The sequence below is a fragment of the Canis lupus genome, chromosome 35 (genome assembly GCF_011100685.1).
Source record: "Canis lupus familiaris isolate Mischka breed German Shepherd chromosome 35, alternate assembly UU_Cfam_GSD_1.0, whole genome shotgun sequence".
Lineage (NCBI taxonomy): Eukaryota > Metazoa > Chordata > Mammalia > Carnivora > Canidae > Canis > Canis lupus.
Genome location: NC_049256.1, coordinates 13,918,928 through 13,936,647, shown reverse-complemented (window position 1 = coordinate 13,936,647; position 17,720 = coordinate 13,918,928). Strand labels below are relative to the sequence as shown.

The following is a 17,720-nucleotide window of genomic DNA, read 5'->3' as shown; positions in this document are numbered from 1 at the left end:
TCTAGATGCCTGCAGATTTTTAACATTTGTCTTGGGAACCCCTAGTGCCCAAAAGAGCTTCAGCAATTAACTTCGCCCCAGCTGTGCGTATTCGCACACCAACAGGCTCCCCACCGGTACCCACATCATTCCTCCAGCCACATCAGCCTGTGCAGCATCCTGCGGTGTGACTCCAAAGCTGAGAAAAAGGGAGCTTGATTTCTCTTCTCTAATATAATACCGAGAGCTCTGGAGTGGTCTGCAAAATTCTCTTTTCTCTCCCAAACCGTCTGGAGTTCTAAAGGTTCAAATCCTGATAAAGCGACGCAGAGAAAGGAATCCAACTCCGAGAAATATGCACACAGATTCCCTGTGGCGGGGACCAGTCTCCCTTACCTTTATCATAGATTTCCTTCAAGACTCCTCGTTTTATCAGCTCCTCTCTGCTTTGCCTCATTGATATTTTCCTTTCCAGGGCTACAGCAAAAGACAGAGAAGCAGGTGTGAGTCAGTAACAGAGCTGCTTTTCAAAGGACTCCTATGTTAACATGTATTAAAAAATAGCTTATGGGAAAGCTTCTGTAAGTCACATTTTATTCATGCAAATGAATGAAACCTGATAGGCATTTTAATCAGATTATTTCACTTGATCATCAAAACAATCTTCAAACCACGTATGAGGTAGGCACTTTTATTTCATTTTATTGCACCCTGCTTTAAGGTGGAGAAATCTGTAGCATAGAGAAATTCAATAACTTGTCAGAGTTGCAAAACTATTGACATGAGGAGCCAGGATTCCAAGGTGGAAATGCTACCTCCACTCTTGGCCCATCTTCCTGATGGTGGCATTTCCTTGTAAGTGGGATTTTTAAAAAAAATCATGTAGTTCATATGGATCACGTCTCATATTTTGAGAATTTTGTTGCTTCCCAACTATTAAAAAAAAGGTATGAAAATATTTCCTACAAAGTGCTCTGGATTGAGAGATGGGGGATGGGGCCAGGTAGTGGGGGACCCTCGGGGGACAGGTGCTCATTGTTCTCCTCTCTTAGGCTCCAAATCCAAGCAGACAAGGGAGGTGTGAGCTGCCCAGTTATGAAACGCACCCACCAGGCCCCAGCTGCACGCCTGAGCCAAACACGTATGCAGGTGGCACTGGAGGAGGGAAGAGGGAAGGTTTCTCTGGGGTCAGGGGGCGTGACAGGGTGATCTGAGTGAAGAGTCCAGAAGTGGAAAAGTGAGTGGCAGCACAAAGGGCAGGCCTGGGGCTCCAGGTAAGGTGGGGAAAGCCAGCAGCTGACACTTCTGTTCCTGCCTGAACACTGAGAGGAGGAGGTGAGAGCTTATTTTGGTTGTTTTTTGTCAGTTTGAGAAGCTCTACATCCTTTGGTTCGGATACACAGTTATTCCTTGGGGTGGGGGGAGCGAGTTATAAAATAAAGACATTTTATGCAGATAAATTCAAATACAGATTAATTACACACAGACCACGCTCGGTAGAATTTAGTCCAAAGAATACAAGCAAGCACTAGAAAGCAAGCAAAGAAATAGGGACTATGATTCTGTTACCTACTAGCCATGTGACCATGGTCAAGTCACTTGCCAGTCTGAGAAAACACTGATGCCCCAGCCCCAGTTTCTCTGATTTATTTACTTATTTTTAAAAGACTTTACTCATTTATTCATGAGACACACACACACACACACACACACACACACACACACACAGAGAGAGAGAGAGGCAGAGACACAGGCAGAGGGGGAAGCAGGCTCCATGCAGGGAGCCCGACGTGGGACTCGATCCCGGGTCTCCAGGATGTAGGAGTTTTATGACTCATACCAAAGGACACCCTGTGGTAGCAGGAGGGCAGAAAGATATCCTCTCTGCAGAAGAGGAACACCCAGAGAAGGGAGACAGACCTGCACGCAGTTAGGTTAGAAAGCCCTGTCTGCTTTTGTTAGGAGTTAGGTGGACAGGTGGGCAGTCAGAGCCAGGGTCCCCAACAAGAAAATATAGAGTCACGACAGCAAAAATAAAACAGCACTAACATACTGATTTGTAGCTGAAGACAGGACCACACCAGCATTCTGCTTTGCGGCCTTTGCAGAAATGACTTCTGCAAAATGTCCGTAAATAAGACAATTAATCACAAAGCATTTGTTAAAGTCACGGGCAAGGAGCAGCTAAGAGATAAGCTCACAGATATCAGTTAAAAAAAAAAAAAAAAAAAAAAAAGACCATCAGCACAGAGATGTTAACCTAATAGGTCGACAGATACGTGACCAAAGCCCTGATGGGCATGACCCAGCACACTCTAATGGCCTAAGATAGTTCTTTTTTTTTTTTTTTAAAGATTTTATTTATTTATTCATGAGAGACACAGAGAGAGGGGCAGAGACACAGGCAGAGGGAGAAGCAGGTTCCATGCAGGGAGCCCGACGTGGGACTCGATCCCGGGGTCTCCAGGATCACACCCTGGGCCAAAGGCAGGTGCTAAACCGCTGGGCCACCCAGGCTGCCCGGCCTAAGATAGTTCTGCAAAAGAGCTCATAAAAGCCCCTAACCGTAGAAACTCTGAGGCAACCCCCAGAGCCCCCCCTCCCTCTTCAGGAGCTTTATAACTATTGCTCAGTAAACTTTGCTTTCCTGCTCACTACGCTTCATTCTTCAAAAGTGGTGTGACCAAGAACCGTGGACACTGAGGGGCAAAAATCCTGTAGCCCTTTAAAGTCAAGATTTGCTTAGGGGCCCCATGGGAAAAGACTCAACAGGCAAGGTGGAGCAGGGGTTTTTAAGAAAGGACTTTGTTAACAGATCCTGTGGGTGGCATAAAGCCACCCAGAAAGCACACATAAAGAGGTGCCTTGCAGTCCCATATCGAACCACCAATTGAATGGGTTTCTCTTAATCAAAATGAGGTTTCTCAGGGGCTTTTCAAAACCACAGACAGAAGTAGAAGGACCTGATGCCCAGCACCAAAGGAAGAATCCACAGAAAGGTGAGCAAAACCGTGGGCTTGGTGGTCTGAGATGGCAAGTTTCCATAGAATGTGGGTGCTCCCAGGCCAACCACTCAGCCACATGGACCTCTGTGGGCTCCCTGTGCTCATTTGACAATGGCAGACACCCTGCCCATGGAGAAAGGTATTCTGGCAGGGGCAGGAGATGATGGCGACCTAAGGGGCAGTCCCACCCCTTACAGAGTTGACTGACTAACATGCGGTTCAGATGGTCATCAGATGGTAAAAGAAAGGGACATGTTCTAACTCCCCTACTGGGCCACGAGAAAAGGCTTTTCTGAGGAAGAGACCCAGGAGCAGAGCTTGGAAGATGAATGTGTATTATTTTGGCAAAGGGTAGTCAGGTAGGGGTTGAGGGACACTCCAGGCACAGCAAGCTGGGCAGTGGCTCCTGATGGAGGAGCCATGGTGCCGCTGGTGAAGAGAAAGCACCTGATGTTGCTGCAGCTGCCAACACCAGATGGAGGAGGACTCGAGATGTGGCCAGAGGGATGGGGCTGGGCTAGGCAGGGCCGCATGGACCGTGTTATTCTAAGGGCAATGGGAATAAATGATCAGAGATCAGGGCCTACTTAAGCGTGGGGAGAATGGATCAGAGGGAGGCTGGGTCTAGGGATCACCTAGTCTAGGCAAGAGATGGTGGTTGCTTGGATCCAGGTGCTGGTGATGGACATGAAGGCAAAGGATGCACTCAAGCCACATGAAGGTGGCAATGTTGCCATGGTGTCAAGTAAGGATGTGGAGGAGAGAGAGGAGTCGAGGGCAACTGCTTGGTTCTTGACTTGCACAACTGAATGGACAGGTGGTGTTGATTACGCAGTGGGGGATGCGGGATGAGAAGCAGGTTTGTAGGGAAGATGGTGCGCCCAGTGTTAGTTATGCCTAAGAAGAGATTTCAAACACATGCTGTGGAAATGAAGCTGGATACTTTCTAAGACAAGGATGAGGGGCTGAGATTGTGCTTATTAGCGTAGACTGCAATAAATTCTTCCAGGTACCAGTGTTTCTCAAACTTTTCCGTGGAAATACTCTGCCCTCCCCCCTTTTTTTAAAGATTCTATTTATTTATTTATGAGAGACACAGAGAGAGGCAGAGTCACAGACAGAGGGAGAAGCAGGCTCCATGCAGGGAGCCTGATGTGGGACTTGATCCCAGGACCCCAGGACCATGCCCTGAACCAAAGGCAGAGGCTCAACCATTGAGCCACCCATGGTCCCTCCATGGAAACACTTTTTTTTTTTTAAAGATTTCATTTATTCATTCATGAGAGACACAGAGAGAAAGAGAGGCAGAGACACAGGCAGAGGGAGAAGCAGGCTCCACACAGGGAGCCCAACATGGGACTCGATCCCGGGTCCCCAGGATCACACTCTGGGCTGAAGGCGGTGCTAAATCACTGAGCCACCGGGGCTGCCCCATGGAAACACTTCTAATGGTGAAGCAGTAACGAATGCCAGGGGCTCCAAGGGTAGGAATGAGTTGGTTGTCCCAAGCATGCCATTTCTTTACTGTACTGAGTTTTTCCTTAAGATCTAAGGTGGAGGGGCACCCAGGTGGCTATTCGGTTAAGCATCCGCCTTCAGCCTGGGTCATGATCCCAGGACCACATCAGGCTCCCTGAACAGCTGGGAGCCTACTTCTCCCTCTCTCTCTGCTCTTCCCCACTGTTCACGCTCTCCTTCTCTTGCTGTCTCTCTCTTTCAAATAAATAAAATATTTCCTTTAAAAAAAAGAACTAAAGTGGAGCTCACATAATAGATCTATCTGCTCTTATTTAAATCCAAAAATACACTCCACCCCCAACCAATTTCCAAGTTGAACTGACATCTTGGGAAGAGATGGCTTATTTATCCTTTCGCTTTGTCTTATTTCCTAGCACAGAACCCTGTGCCCACAGGGGATACCCAGATCATTTTGAGAAGCGTGGCATGTCACGTTATTTAACTTAATCCTCACCACATCCTGTGAAGTATTATCATTCCCATTTTTCAGAGATACCTGAAACCCTGCAAAATTGACTTGCTCAGGGTCAAATAGCAGTAAGTGGCAGGGCAGAAAGAATTATTAACGCTTGTTTTTTCCCCATACCACATTGTTGTGAAGATCATTACGGTGAGTATAGGCTCTAAATATAATCTAACGTACAAGGCTCTAAAAATGGAAGGCAATTTACTTATTAGTTTATTTGGGGCTGTATGTCATAGTAAAATGGCATAATTACACTTTATTCTTAGGAGAGTCTTCCATCTGGGGCTCTCTTTTACACAAGGTATACGTGATGCTCTCTTCCAGTCTTATTTTTAGCAGCCCTTCCAAAGTGAGAGCTAAGTTTGACTACAGGCAAAGACAGGCTCACCACTGCTCCAGGAAGTGAAGTAAAAGGGCTGTGTGGGCTGTGTGGTGCAGAAGATCCTCTGACCTGGTCTACTACTGAACTACAAAACTCAGGGGGAAGGAGGGTTTGATGTGGGGAGAAAGAAAACGTAATGGTTTTTCCTGTTCACTGACCAAGACTAGATCCAATCTACCCTCTCCAACAACTTTGGCGTTGGGTAGAACAAAGATGAAAAAAAGGAAAACGGAGAAGAAATTACAAAAAGTTAAAGTCAGAGGCAGAGAATTGACAATTCAGGGAAGAGAGGAGGTGTAATGGGTACCACATCTGCTCAAAGGATAGCAGGAATAAATCAGATAAAGTGAGATCCAAGGCATGACCATGAGCTGATTCACTGGGCAATGCTTGGCCTTTGGATGCTAGAAAGTAGAACAGCACAAAGTCATCCATCTATTTAAAAAAAAGAAAACTGGGGATCCCTGGGTGGCTCAGTGGTTTGGTGCCTGCCTTCAGCCCAGGGTGTGATCCTGGAGTCCCAGGATCGAGTCCCACATTGGGCTCCCTGCATGGAGCCTGCTTCTCCCTCTGCCTGTATCTCTGCCTCTCTCTCTCTCTCTCTCATGAATAAATAAATAAAATCTTAAAAAAAAAGAAAGTAAAAATAAAAAAAACCTGAAAAATGGTCTTGTTAGAGGTGTGGTAAAAAGCAGTATTTTTAGGGGCCTCTGGGTGGTTCAGTTGGTTGAGCGTCCAACTCTTGATTTCCATTCAAGTCATGATCTCAGAGTTGTGAGATCGAGCCCCACGTCGGGCTTGCCACTGGATGTGAGCTTGCTTAAGAATCTCTCTTTCTCTCTGCCCCTCCCAGCCCTGGTCTCACTCACTCTTTCTCTCTCTCAAAAAAAAAAAAATTGATAAAAAAGAAAGATAGAGTTAGTAAGGGCTTATTTTAAAACAAGAAAATATAAAACGCAAGGATCACTCAAATGTTACTGAGTTATTAAAGCACAGGGCAGAATGAAATCTGAGTGACCACACATGGGAATGCTCTGGACTAAACATTTCGGTTATAAAACTGGACGATGGTGACGGCTGTACAACTCTTTAAAGTTATTGGAATCCCTGAGTTACAAACTTGAAATGAGTTCATTGTGTGGTAAGTAAATGATACCTCCATATAGTTATTAAGACATGAAAAAGAAAAAAAAAAAGTGACCATGAGAGAAAATTCTCATAATGGCAAAAACATCCATTAAAAACAAAAACAGTACATCTAAACAGACAATTAAATAAACATTAGGCTCTCTGTCTCTTGTGAATAAATAAGTAAAATCTTTAAAAAAACCATTATAAAAAAATAAAATAAACATTAGGCTACAGTAAGCATGAGGACAACATTAAAATCAAAGGGTGAGAAAGTTATCATATGAAGGTAAATTTCTAAAAACATTTTTCCAAATTTCTAAGCAGTAGAACCAAAATAGAAAAAGCAGGAATCTAATCCTCACCCATCCACCTCAAAATGAAAATACAGATCAGATAGTGGATCTTTAAAAAAAAAGGACCAATTTTGCAGGCTGCAGTAAATGCAGAATGCTGTAATAGCCTTTTGAGGTGGTCCTGTGGCAAGCAAAACATCAAAAACAAAATCACATAAGCCAGTAAACGTGTGAAAGTCTACAGGCAGGGCTATTCGGTCTGAAATTCTATGCCCAATGGAGAGATAGTCTGAAGAGGAAAAGGGGGAAAAGTTCTGATCTACTTTTATAGATGACAAAGAATTAGCTGAGTAGATCCAAATACACAAAAAGAAACTTCCCGTATCCTCTTGCCTGAAATGAATGGAAAGATTTCACAATTACTGTGCCCAAAATGGTCCCCAAATACCCACCCCTCACCAACCATAATCAAAAGTTAGGATGTCCAGGGAAGACTTCCAAAGCTTGCCATCAAACCCAGTCTCAATACAGAAGCCACGCAGAAAACCTTGAGACGCATAATTATTCTTGCATCTCTACCTATTCATCTTGTCTTTTGACTTTCTGTATTTTTCTTTTCATTTAAATATAGTCTACCTACATTGTTACGTTAGTTTTGGATAACTCCTGGTGAGACTGCCTCCCTCAGGCCTAGCCAGATCCTACAGACAGTACGTGACTAGCCTGTGAACATACCCTCCACATGCAAAGCAACTGACCCAGGGCCCATACCCCAACCACCTCCTTCATGGAGATCTTACTCTACAGCCACTTGCCCCTGCCCTAGTCAGCCCAGGCCCAGGTTCCAGACAACTGGAGACAGTCCCTATGCCCCGGAGCCTGCTGCAATGATTCATACCAGCCAGGCAAGCTTGCTTACTCTCTCCATTCTTTCCTGTAGAAAACACACTATGGCTCTTGCCTGCATTTTCCACATTTTCCTTCCTCTCTCTGCCTCCTGACTGACACTGGTGCTTCCCTGCATGGCCCTCCATGGCATGGTCCTTTCTCTTGGACTCTGTGAGTATAACAAACCATCTTGTTTTAAAGATTTTATTTCCTTATTTGAGAGAGAGAGAGAGAGAGAGAGAGAGAGAGCTGGGGGATGGGGGGTGGGAAGGAACAGAGAGGGACGGAGAGGGACAAGCAGACTCTGTGCGGAGCAGGGAGCTCGACATGGGCCTCAATCCTAGGACCCTGAGATCATGATCTAAGCTGAAATCAAGAGTCTGACACTTTACCCACTGAGTCACCCAGGCATCCCCAAACCATCTTTTTAATGGCAGGCATCTCCTGATCTGTTGGCCTCACCATACCTACATAATAGCAAGACTTACGTCTTAAAGCCCACCTATCCCCACAGTGGTTTGTAAATAAAGGAAAGACTAAGGGTATTTCCCACAGCTTTACATTCTAACCTCTTGTTCTGAAGCCTGTTCTCACTTGAGCAAATGCTTTAGAAATGCAGGGTGTGGTGAAGAACTGATCCTTCCACTAAAGCCCAGAGACCAACCCTCCCAATGGAGTGGTTCCTGTCTAAGTGCTTCTGGGGGATCTTCTTTTTTTTTTTTTAATTTTATTTATTTATTCATGAGACACACACACACACACACACACACACACACAGAGAGAGAGAGAAAGAGAGAGAGGCAGAGACACAGGCAGAGGGAGAAGCAGGCTCCATGCAGGGAGCCCGACGTGGGACTCGATCCCGGGTCTCCAGGATCATGCCCTGGGCCAAAGGCGGCGCTGAACGCTGAGCCAACTGAGCTGCCTGGGGGCTCTTCTGAGCCAGCACTGCAGGGTATGCCATGGTTACCAGAAGCCAGGTCCCCAGCATCTCCTCTCCATTACCCTCTCAGCCTCCCTATCCACACAGGTTTGTGCTCAGCCAAGGAATCCCACGCTTCTCTGACATTGATGAACTTAAACACAGAGATGTCTTGGGTGGGCTGCTCTCCCTAGCAAATGCCTGAGTTGGATGAATTTGTTAAAAATAACTGGCACATTCTTGGGGCAGCTGGGTGGCTCAGTCAGTTAAGTGTCTGACTCTTGATTTTGGCTCGGGCCATCATCTTAGGGTTATGAGATCGAGCCCCTCATTGGGCTCTGTGCTCAGTGCAGGGTCTGCTTGAGATTCTTCTCCCCTCCCTCTCCCTCTTCCTCTGCTCCTCCCTCTGTTCACACTCTATATTTCTCTAAAATAAATAAATAAAATCTTTAAAAAAATAACAGGCACATTCTCTTTTTATTTTTGTGCATGTGCATACACATATATGCTTTTATTTCATTTATGAAAATGTTTTACTGTAATTAATCAAGAAATAGAGTGAAAAAAATCCTTTTTACTCTGTCCTCTCGACAAAACTCCTCATATTTCACTACTGCCCTCCTTTGAGATCTTTCTTCTGTTTCTCTCTTCTTTCCAGCTCTTTGCTCCTTCCTTCCCACTCACTCCTTCACTATATATAAATGCAGTTTTTAAAAACATAAATGGGATCATTCTGCTTGTATTATCTTATAACACTTTCTTCCTGCTCATTGGTCAATATGCTTTAGAGATCTCCCTATCAGTACTTACTCATTCTCTTTGAATACCACATACCATTACATGGGACAGAAGTGTCATTTATTTACCCACCTGCAACTAACAGAAATGTGTTTCAAATTTGGGGCATACAAACATTTATACCATGAATGTATTTCTTCCAGCATGCATGTGAATAGGTATAAGAGTTTCTATTTATTTATTTGTTTTTATTAGAGAGAGAGTGTGTGTGTGTGCACATGCACGTGCAACAGAGGGCATGAGCAGGGGGAGGAGCAGAGGGAGAGGGAGAAGCAGGCTCCCCGCAGAGCAGGGAGTCCAACGTGAAACTCAATCCCAGGACCCCAGAATCATGACTAGCTGAAGGCAGACACTTAACTGACTGAGCCACCCAGGCATCCTTCCTTTTTTTAAATTAATTTTTTGAGTTCTTCTAGAATATATCACAAGATGTACAATTTCTGGGTAGTACATCTTTTTTAAGAGATTTATTTATTTGAGAGAGAAAGAGAGAAAGAAAGAGTGGGAGGGAGAGGGAGAGGGAATCTCAGGCTGCCTCCCTGCTGAGCACGGAACCTGACATGGAGCTTGATCCTATGATTCTGAGGTCATGACCTGAGCAGAAACCAAGAGTTGGATGCTTAACTGACTGAATCATCTGAATCATCCACGTGCCCCATGGCAGCCCATTTTTTATATGCTCTCAGTAGTGATAGAAGAAAAAAAAACTATGTTTCATAACTTTTAAGTACTGCTTTTTTATTTTTTAAAAAATGAGGAAACAGGGCCAGTGGTGGGGGAAGCAATAGTGATGCCAGAACAAGTTATTTGGTTCTACTCAGAGTACCAATGCAGGGACTTGTGCAGCTTGTCCTCTAGGATAACCCATCTCTGTTGAATTCTCTGCTCAGCTGCCTTTAAATTACATTCTGGAGGAGCCAGACATTTGAAGTAGGAAAACAATTGAGCAATGATGAAATTTGCAGTAGCTTACTCCAGAGTCTTATACCTTCAGTTGTTAAAATAGTCAACTTGTATGTAAAATTGGTGACTTTCATCTCTTTGAAATTTTATAACCCCAGGGAATGTGAATTTAGTCTAGAAATCTACAAATGACAAATGGAATGTACCTCAAGAACCTAGAACATACCTCTCCTTCCCACCTGAGTATGAATAATGAGGATTATTCATATAATACAACAGTGATAGCATAAGAAACCCAGTATAAAATAATCAACCCATATTCACACTGTCTTCATGTGAAATGCTTTCATTTCTTTAAAGATGAAGAGACGGTTTCAAAATTAAATTTACACATGCAATCTATAAAAGGCAAGAAAGGCAAGGAAGAAGAAATAGGATAAACCTGGAGATCTTCCATTTTGAAAAACCAAATGGCCAACACCAGCTGATCAGTTATTTCCCAAGAAAATTAATGATAAAAGCAACAAGGTGGTCAATCTAAATTCTATACTGAAAAAGAAGAGAAAGCAGAGGTGAATGCCCCCGTGAAGGTCTAGATTCAGACAGAATGGTATGAGAAACATATTCAAGGAGTCATGTTAATCTAGAAAGTAATTGGTATGAGCACCATATATTGTGCCTTTTATTAACAAAGATGTTCAAGTTCTAGGAATATCCAAACATTTTGCCAAATGTGGAATAAGTAGGCAAGAAGGTTTGATTACTTGATCATCTAAAGAAAGCTTACCGAATTACTAAATCAAAATGAAGCTTAAAAAAATTTGGTGGGGCACTTGGATGGCTCAATCAGTTACATGTCCAATTCTTGATTTTGGCTCAGGTCATGATCTCAGGGTGGTGAAATCAAGCCCCATGTCAGGCTCTGTGCTTGGCGTGGAGTCTGCCTGAGATGCTTTCCTTCTCTGTCTCCTTTCCCATCTATTCCTTCCTACTCCACTCTCTCCAATCAATCAATCAATCAATCAATCAACCAATAGATAGGGGCACCTGGGTGGCTCAGTGGTTGAGCATCTGCCTTCAGCTCAGGTCGCGATCCCGGGGTCCTGGGATCGAGTCTCACATTGGGCTCCCTATAGGGAGCCTGCTTCTCCCTCTGCCTGTGTCTCTGCCTCTCTCTCTGTGTGTCCCTCATGAATAAGTAAACTCTTAATAAATAAATAAAATCTTAACAAAATATCTGGCAATTAAAGTCAAGTGATCCTCAAAATCAGAGAGGCTGACCAGTATGGATTTTTTTTCCTTTATAAGTCCAAACCATGTGGAAATTCCATCTATAAGATGGAATCTCAGGCCTAACTGCCCTTGTCCCATGTACAGATCCTGATTCCCCCATCATTCCAGTATGAACCTCAGCAGAAGTCCAAGTGCAGGGGGTCCATGAACAAAGTTCCTCATCTCCAACACAGTAACCCAGCCACTGTCCTAGAGTATGCTATGTAGCTAGCTTGGATAAAGTCTTCATAATGTATGAGGTAGATGAGATTGTTTATGTATTATTGTTTGTGATTCCCTCCAAGTCCTCCAAATCAGCACTTTCTAAAGTCTCTTCCACAGAACAGTAACCTCCAGAGATGCTCTGTGGAAAGGGTTGCGAGGACAATAATTTGGGGAAATGTCATGTACCACTGGAGAATCACAGTATTCATTAGCACAAAAGGATGTATGGTAGAGAAGCCAGTGTTTCTCTCAAATTCATTTAACAGTATGATCAAATGGGGTACTTTGGGAGTACCTTGGGACTTTCATTCTAAGGAAAACCTTCTGGGAAATGCTGATCTAAAATCATACCAGATCACAGGAAACCACTGTGGTGTTCTTTTATAAAGAGGAGCCAGGGAGGTCGGCCCGTCTTACCTTAGCAGGGTCAGAGAGGGCCAAGCTCCTTCATAAAGAGCTTTTCAGCCAAGGAAATAAACACAACCAAATCCCAAAGTCCTGCAATACCAAGCAAGCAAGATATGACTGACCAGAAAGATCCTAACAGAGCAAAGGGACCAGTCACCCATCTACCTGTCCTCTTGTGGTCCTGGTAAAAGCTGCAGCTGGTAGAGATTGGAGCTGCATTCCAGTGAGCTCCCCAAATGGGCTGGCCCCCCATGCATTCTCCAGATAAATATAACTAGACTTCTTTAATCTTGAGAAGGCCAGTACCACAGAGTTCTGCCCAAAATAACATTTTTGGCTTTGACATAATTGATATTAGGCACTTATTTCTGACAGTAATTTGGACTGAGCAATTTCCTCTGGAGTCACAGAGCAGAAGAGTAGGACCATGTTACTAGCAGAGAGGAGGTGATTTGTTTTCCTCTTTCCTGTGGGCGAAGGGCCTGCAGCCAGGTCCCGCGGGAGCTCTAGCCACTGATTAAGTGTATGGGAAAAAGGCAGGGTCACAGACTCATTTTAAGCTGCAAGTTGGACTGTTAAAACTACTTCGAAAATTCTTTATGGATCTTAATTGGATCCTGGTTTGAACAAACCAGCTATAAAAGTGTTTTGGGGTCAGTTGGAAAAACACGAATATGAACTGAGTATTATTAGGCAATTATTATTAGTTTTGGTACATATGATAAGGGTCTTGTGGTTATATAGGACATTTCCCTTATTTTTAGAGATGCATAATTAGAAATGTAATTGGAGCACCTGGGCAGCTCCGTTGGCTAAGTATGTGACTCTTGATTTCGGCTCAGGTCATGATCTCAGGGTCATGGGATCCAGCCCCATGCTGGGATCCCTGTTGGGCATAGGATCTGCTAAGGACTCTTTCTCTCTCTCCCTCTGCCCCTGTCACCCCACAATAAATAAATAAAATCTTAAAAGAACAAAGAAAGGCACATCAAGGCACTGCCAGGGGCTGTTGGTAATTCTCCTGACGTGGGCAGTGGTTACATGGACTTTGCTTGCTAAATTGCACTTTTCCAATATATTCTATTTTCCAAAATAAAAACATTAAGAGGACAATCTCACTAACTGGACTTCCCTTTGTACTGCTGCAGTGGTCTCTGAAGAGGAATAAAAAACTCAGCCACCAGATAATGAAATTATGCAGTTGGCCAGCAGACTCTCTCCGGTTAATGAAAGAACGGGTGATTATAAGGCAATAAATACTGTAATTCGTTTCCTGGTCATTTCTTCAACTAGGTCAGCCAACAGTGTGGAAGAGCTGCGCTTGATGCTCGTAAGTCTCTAGGCAGCAGGGCAGGGACCGGAAGGCGTGGGGGCAAAATATTTTAGGGAATTTTGCACAAGTAAGGATTCTGAATTTTGAAAGCAGGATGCACTGCTCTTGCCACCCAACCCTGGAGTGACAAGGAAGGAGTCAACTTAGGGGAAGTGATTTTGTGAGGACCAGGCTCAGCACTCTTGGGAGCACCCTGAGAAAAGTGCCCGTGTTCTGGATCCTTAAGCCCCCACTTGCACAGGAAAACTTCAAATCAAATTCTAACAGAGTGAATATCAGTTGTCTCTTTTGAGATCTACGAGACACAAAAGAGAAATAATTCCTTGTCCATTTATTGGCACCCTGTGATGGGAACATGCTAGAACATGATTTAATAAACTATAAGATCTGAAAAATAATTTACATGAAGCCCCGTTGACAAGCTTCGCTTTGTCCCCTTCACCTATACATCACCCGTTGTGACAGCCACTTTTTATTAAATGTGAAACAGGTGGCCCTACAGTCAGAGAAGGCAATGTGATAAAAGTGTTCATGTCAGAAAATAAAGGTTCTGTGCTTTGGGGCTTGCTTCTATTACTTGCAGGAAAGTGTGTCATAACATCTAATTTTTTGTGTGATTGTGCACCAAGCCACAATTCACATTTCCACCGTGTTCTCTGCTGCCTCGAACACTGCCCCCCAGGAATAAAAACAAAGTGCACTGATTTAGAGCTAGTTAAGTGAGTTTCTCCTTCCAGATGTGGGAAGCATAATGCCGCACTGTATTTCATTCCAGACACCTAATTATTATTGATCACTTTATGATAGAAGTATATACTGCCGGAGGCATGGAAGAATGGAAGTCTGAAATCCTGCCCAGAACAGCTTAATACCCCAGCTACCACCTGTTACCTAAAAGATAATAGGCTCCTTGTCCAAGTGTTTTGTAGTGCCAACTTCATGTAAATAAGCTTGCCTGCTTCGCTGCTTGTTTTTCTTTTTCTTTTTTTTTGCTGCTTGTTTTTCTACCCATGGCCAGATCAACACTGCTGGATAAAGTCCTTAGAAGGCAGTATTAAGACATTTTAGGCTTTTAAAATCTTACTTCTCTGGCATTTATAAATCAGAGAAAGCCAGCAGCATTAGATCGAGAGTTTTTATTTATATTAGCTATAGTCAGAACTAAAGTCAGCTAATAATTTGGAGCAAAAGTCTTTTTTTTTTTTTAATTTTAGAGAAGTTTTTATTTTCAAAAGACGGAGTCCTCATGGTTAATTTTTAGGCATTATAACAAGCAATGAGGGAAACTGTTTTGTGCGGTGATTCTCTAAAATCACATATGTTGGAATCCCAACCTTTAAGTTTAGGCTGACAGAAAGAAGAAACTGAAAAAATTAACAAAAGAATACAGATTTTTAAAAATTTGAAAAAAAAAAAAAGAACAGAGAGGTGCTTGGGTGACTCACTTGGTTGAGTGTCCAACTCTTGATCTCAGTTTGGGTGATAATCTTGGGGTCATGGGATTGAGCCCCACATCAAGCTCTGCATTTGTTCTTCTCCCTCTGCTGCCCCTCATCTACTCATGCTCTCTTTCCCTCTCTTGGAGCAAAAGTCTTAAAAAAAAAATTGTTCCTACGCAGGGGCACCTGGGTGGCTCAGTCAGTTTAGCATCCAACTCTTAATTTCGGCTCAGGTCATGATCTCAGGGTGGTGAGATTGAGCCCCCCCATCGAGCTCCACGGTCAGCTTGGGATTCTCTCTCTCCCTCTCCCTCACTCATTGGCTCTCAAATAAATAAATGAGTCTTTAGCAAAACTTCTACCTATGCGCAGTTATGTCAGATATTTACTCACATATATACGTTGCCTGAAAGCGACATGTCGTACGAAGACCTGGTTTCTCCCTTCTGTTGCCATAGTAACACTCACTATGCATTAGGTGCTACTCTATGCGTTTTCCATGTAGTACTTTAGGTAAATCTCAGCACAACTCTACAAGGTCGATACTACTATCTCCATTTTGCAGAAAAGGAAAATGTTAAGTAACTTGCCCAAAGTGTAAAGATGGACTGGAACCCAATCACAATGTTTGATTCCAGCATGTGCACACATGAACATGCCATTACACACCCCCATCTATGTCTTTAAAAACCAGGAATACCTCTCAAAGTTGCCCAGCCTGTCTATGAATGCACAGACCTGTACAGATGGGCCTCAGTGGATATATACAAGAACTAAAGACACAATTTTTGCTATTTCCTGGACAGGATTTTGTTGCTTGTAAAACTATGATCATTTCTTAAATCCTTTTATTAAATTCAGCCTTTATTTACTTATCACTAAATGACGTTTCACCTACAAAGACCAAGCATACTGGCCCTGCACCTAAAACTCCTAAACCATGTGACTTTTATTTTATTTTATTATATTTTATTTTATTTTATTTTATTTTATTTTTTGTGACTGTTATTCTTACCACTCTCTCCTTCAGGAAAAACTTAAACTGGCCACACGAAATAGAGTCACACATAAATTTGTAATTTCACAGTCTTCCATGGAGATGAAGGTTTAGGAAGGTGCATATCATTGGTCACTTCAGGTGGAGAGAATTATATAGCAAAGAATGTGCAGCTACACCATGGATTTTGATCTGTATATTGAAATAGTGAGCTGTATTGAGACTTTTACACCGAAGCATAACAGAAATGCTCATGAAGAAGAAATGCGTAATAGCTGCTTGTAATTAAATAACAAATCCTTCCAAATCTAAGAGAAAGTCCAAGGGATGTAGGAACGTCCCTTCCTATTCCGCATACAAAACATTTTTTCATTTCTGTCTCAAGCTTCTCTTTTGCATGATAAGATGCTTCACCCAGAAAAGACGGACTGGGTTTGGCTGTACTTTACACATTTGCCAACTAATGATTAAAAAACCCAGTATGGTGAAATATCCGTTATTTTCAAAGAGGAGAAGTGAATAATTAATCTATCTTAGGGGGAGAGAAAATCAGCCTGGATATTATCCTTGAAAAAAAAAAATCCCAGAATATTTAAATAGCAGGGTTGTAAGTCAAACATCTATCCTAACAGCAATTGGAGAAACTGAAAAACACAACCACCGCCAAAAAGAAGAAATCTCACAACATATGCAGTAGCAAAGAAAGTTCTGGAAACAGAGTGCTACTCAAAGCTTTCCTGGAGACACTGCCTGTTTCTACAGAATGCCATGAGTCGTCGCAGTGATGACAAGGCAGGGAGACACGGCAGGCAGCACGCTGCTCCCTTAAATGAATGCTCAGGCTGCTCATCTTTTGTGATCGCAACTTGTGATTGCAACCTTTGTTTCTGACGGCTATTTCTGCAGGTCTTTTGAAATAACTGTGGCATGCACGGTGGAAGCCGACAAAGGTACAAGCCTTAATTCACGAATAAAAACAGCAGAATTCCATTTCTTTCATTTGCTTGAGACTGATTGTATAGGACATCACAAATGGAACTTGGTTCCAGAATGGTGTCTGGCAGTTGACCAATGTCAGGGACTGAGTCCCAGAGATGGGCTGCTGTGAGCAAAGGTCTGGGTTGAGGCAGCCCCCGAGAGGGAGAATTCTGATTCTTAGTACCACTCAATGAGTGAGTGAGGGGCGAGGGGACAAAGTGCGACTGGGGTACCAATGGGAACGTAGCTCATCTCAGTGGCATTCCAGAGGCAAATGCCCATCACCAATCCATTTTCTTCCTTTCTGGCAGCCCCATAAAAGGGGCTGTGCTGGTCTCATCATCAGATTAATAGAAAATCTTGCCCAAGGATGTACCCACGCAATATTACAAGAGCAGGTGATGAGAACAGATCGATCAACTCCATTTGATTTGTTTCCCTTATTAAAATACCCCATTACCTGTCAGAGTGAGCCAAATAAACAAATTTCTGTGAAACCGTGAAGACAGAGTCTAAACAGAAACTGTCTAGATTCTGTTATGTGTGGGGTCAAAGCTGTTAGTTCAGTGATGCCATCAGCTTAGCTTTTTTAAAAACAGTAGTGCAACACGTAAAATCCAGCATCTTTGCCACTCCTATGTGTAGTCAGTAGTGTAAAGTATATTCATACTGTTGTGCAACAGATCTCCAGAACTTTTTCATCTCCTACAACGGAAATCCTACACCCATTAAGCAACTCCCCATTCCTCTCTGCCCCCAGCCCCTGGCAGTCACCATTCCACT

General features: G+C 43.3%; 1 protein-coding gene across 10 annotated transcripts in view; it reads right to left on the bottom strand.

Annotated features, from left to right (window-relative positions):
- The window catches only part of PHACTR1 (phosphatase and actin regulator 1), a 555,031-nt gene that overhangs the window by 109,893 nt on the left and 427,418 nt on the right, over nt 1–17,720 (bottom strand). For all 10 annotated transcript variants that reach the window (XM_038584184.1, XM_038584180.1, XM_038584181.1 and 7 more), the window contains one exon: nt 376–456. In XM_038584184.1, the coding sequence (XP_038440112.1) occupies nt 376–456 (81 nt within the window). The remainder of the gene's footprint in view (nt 1–375; nt 457–17,720) is intronic.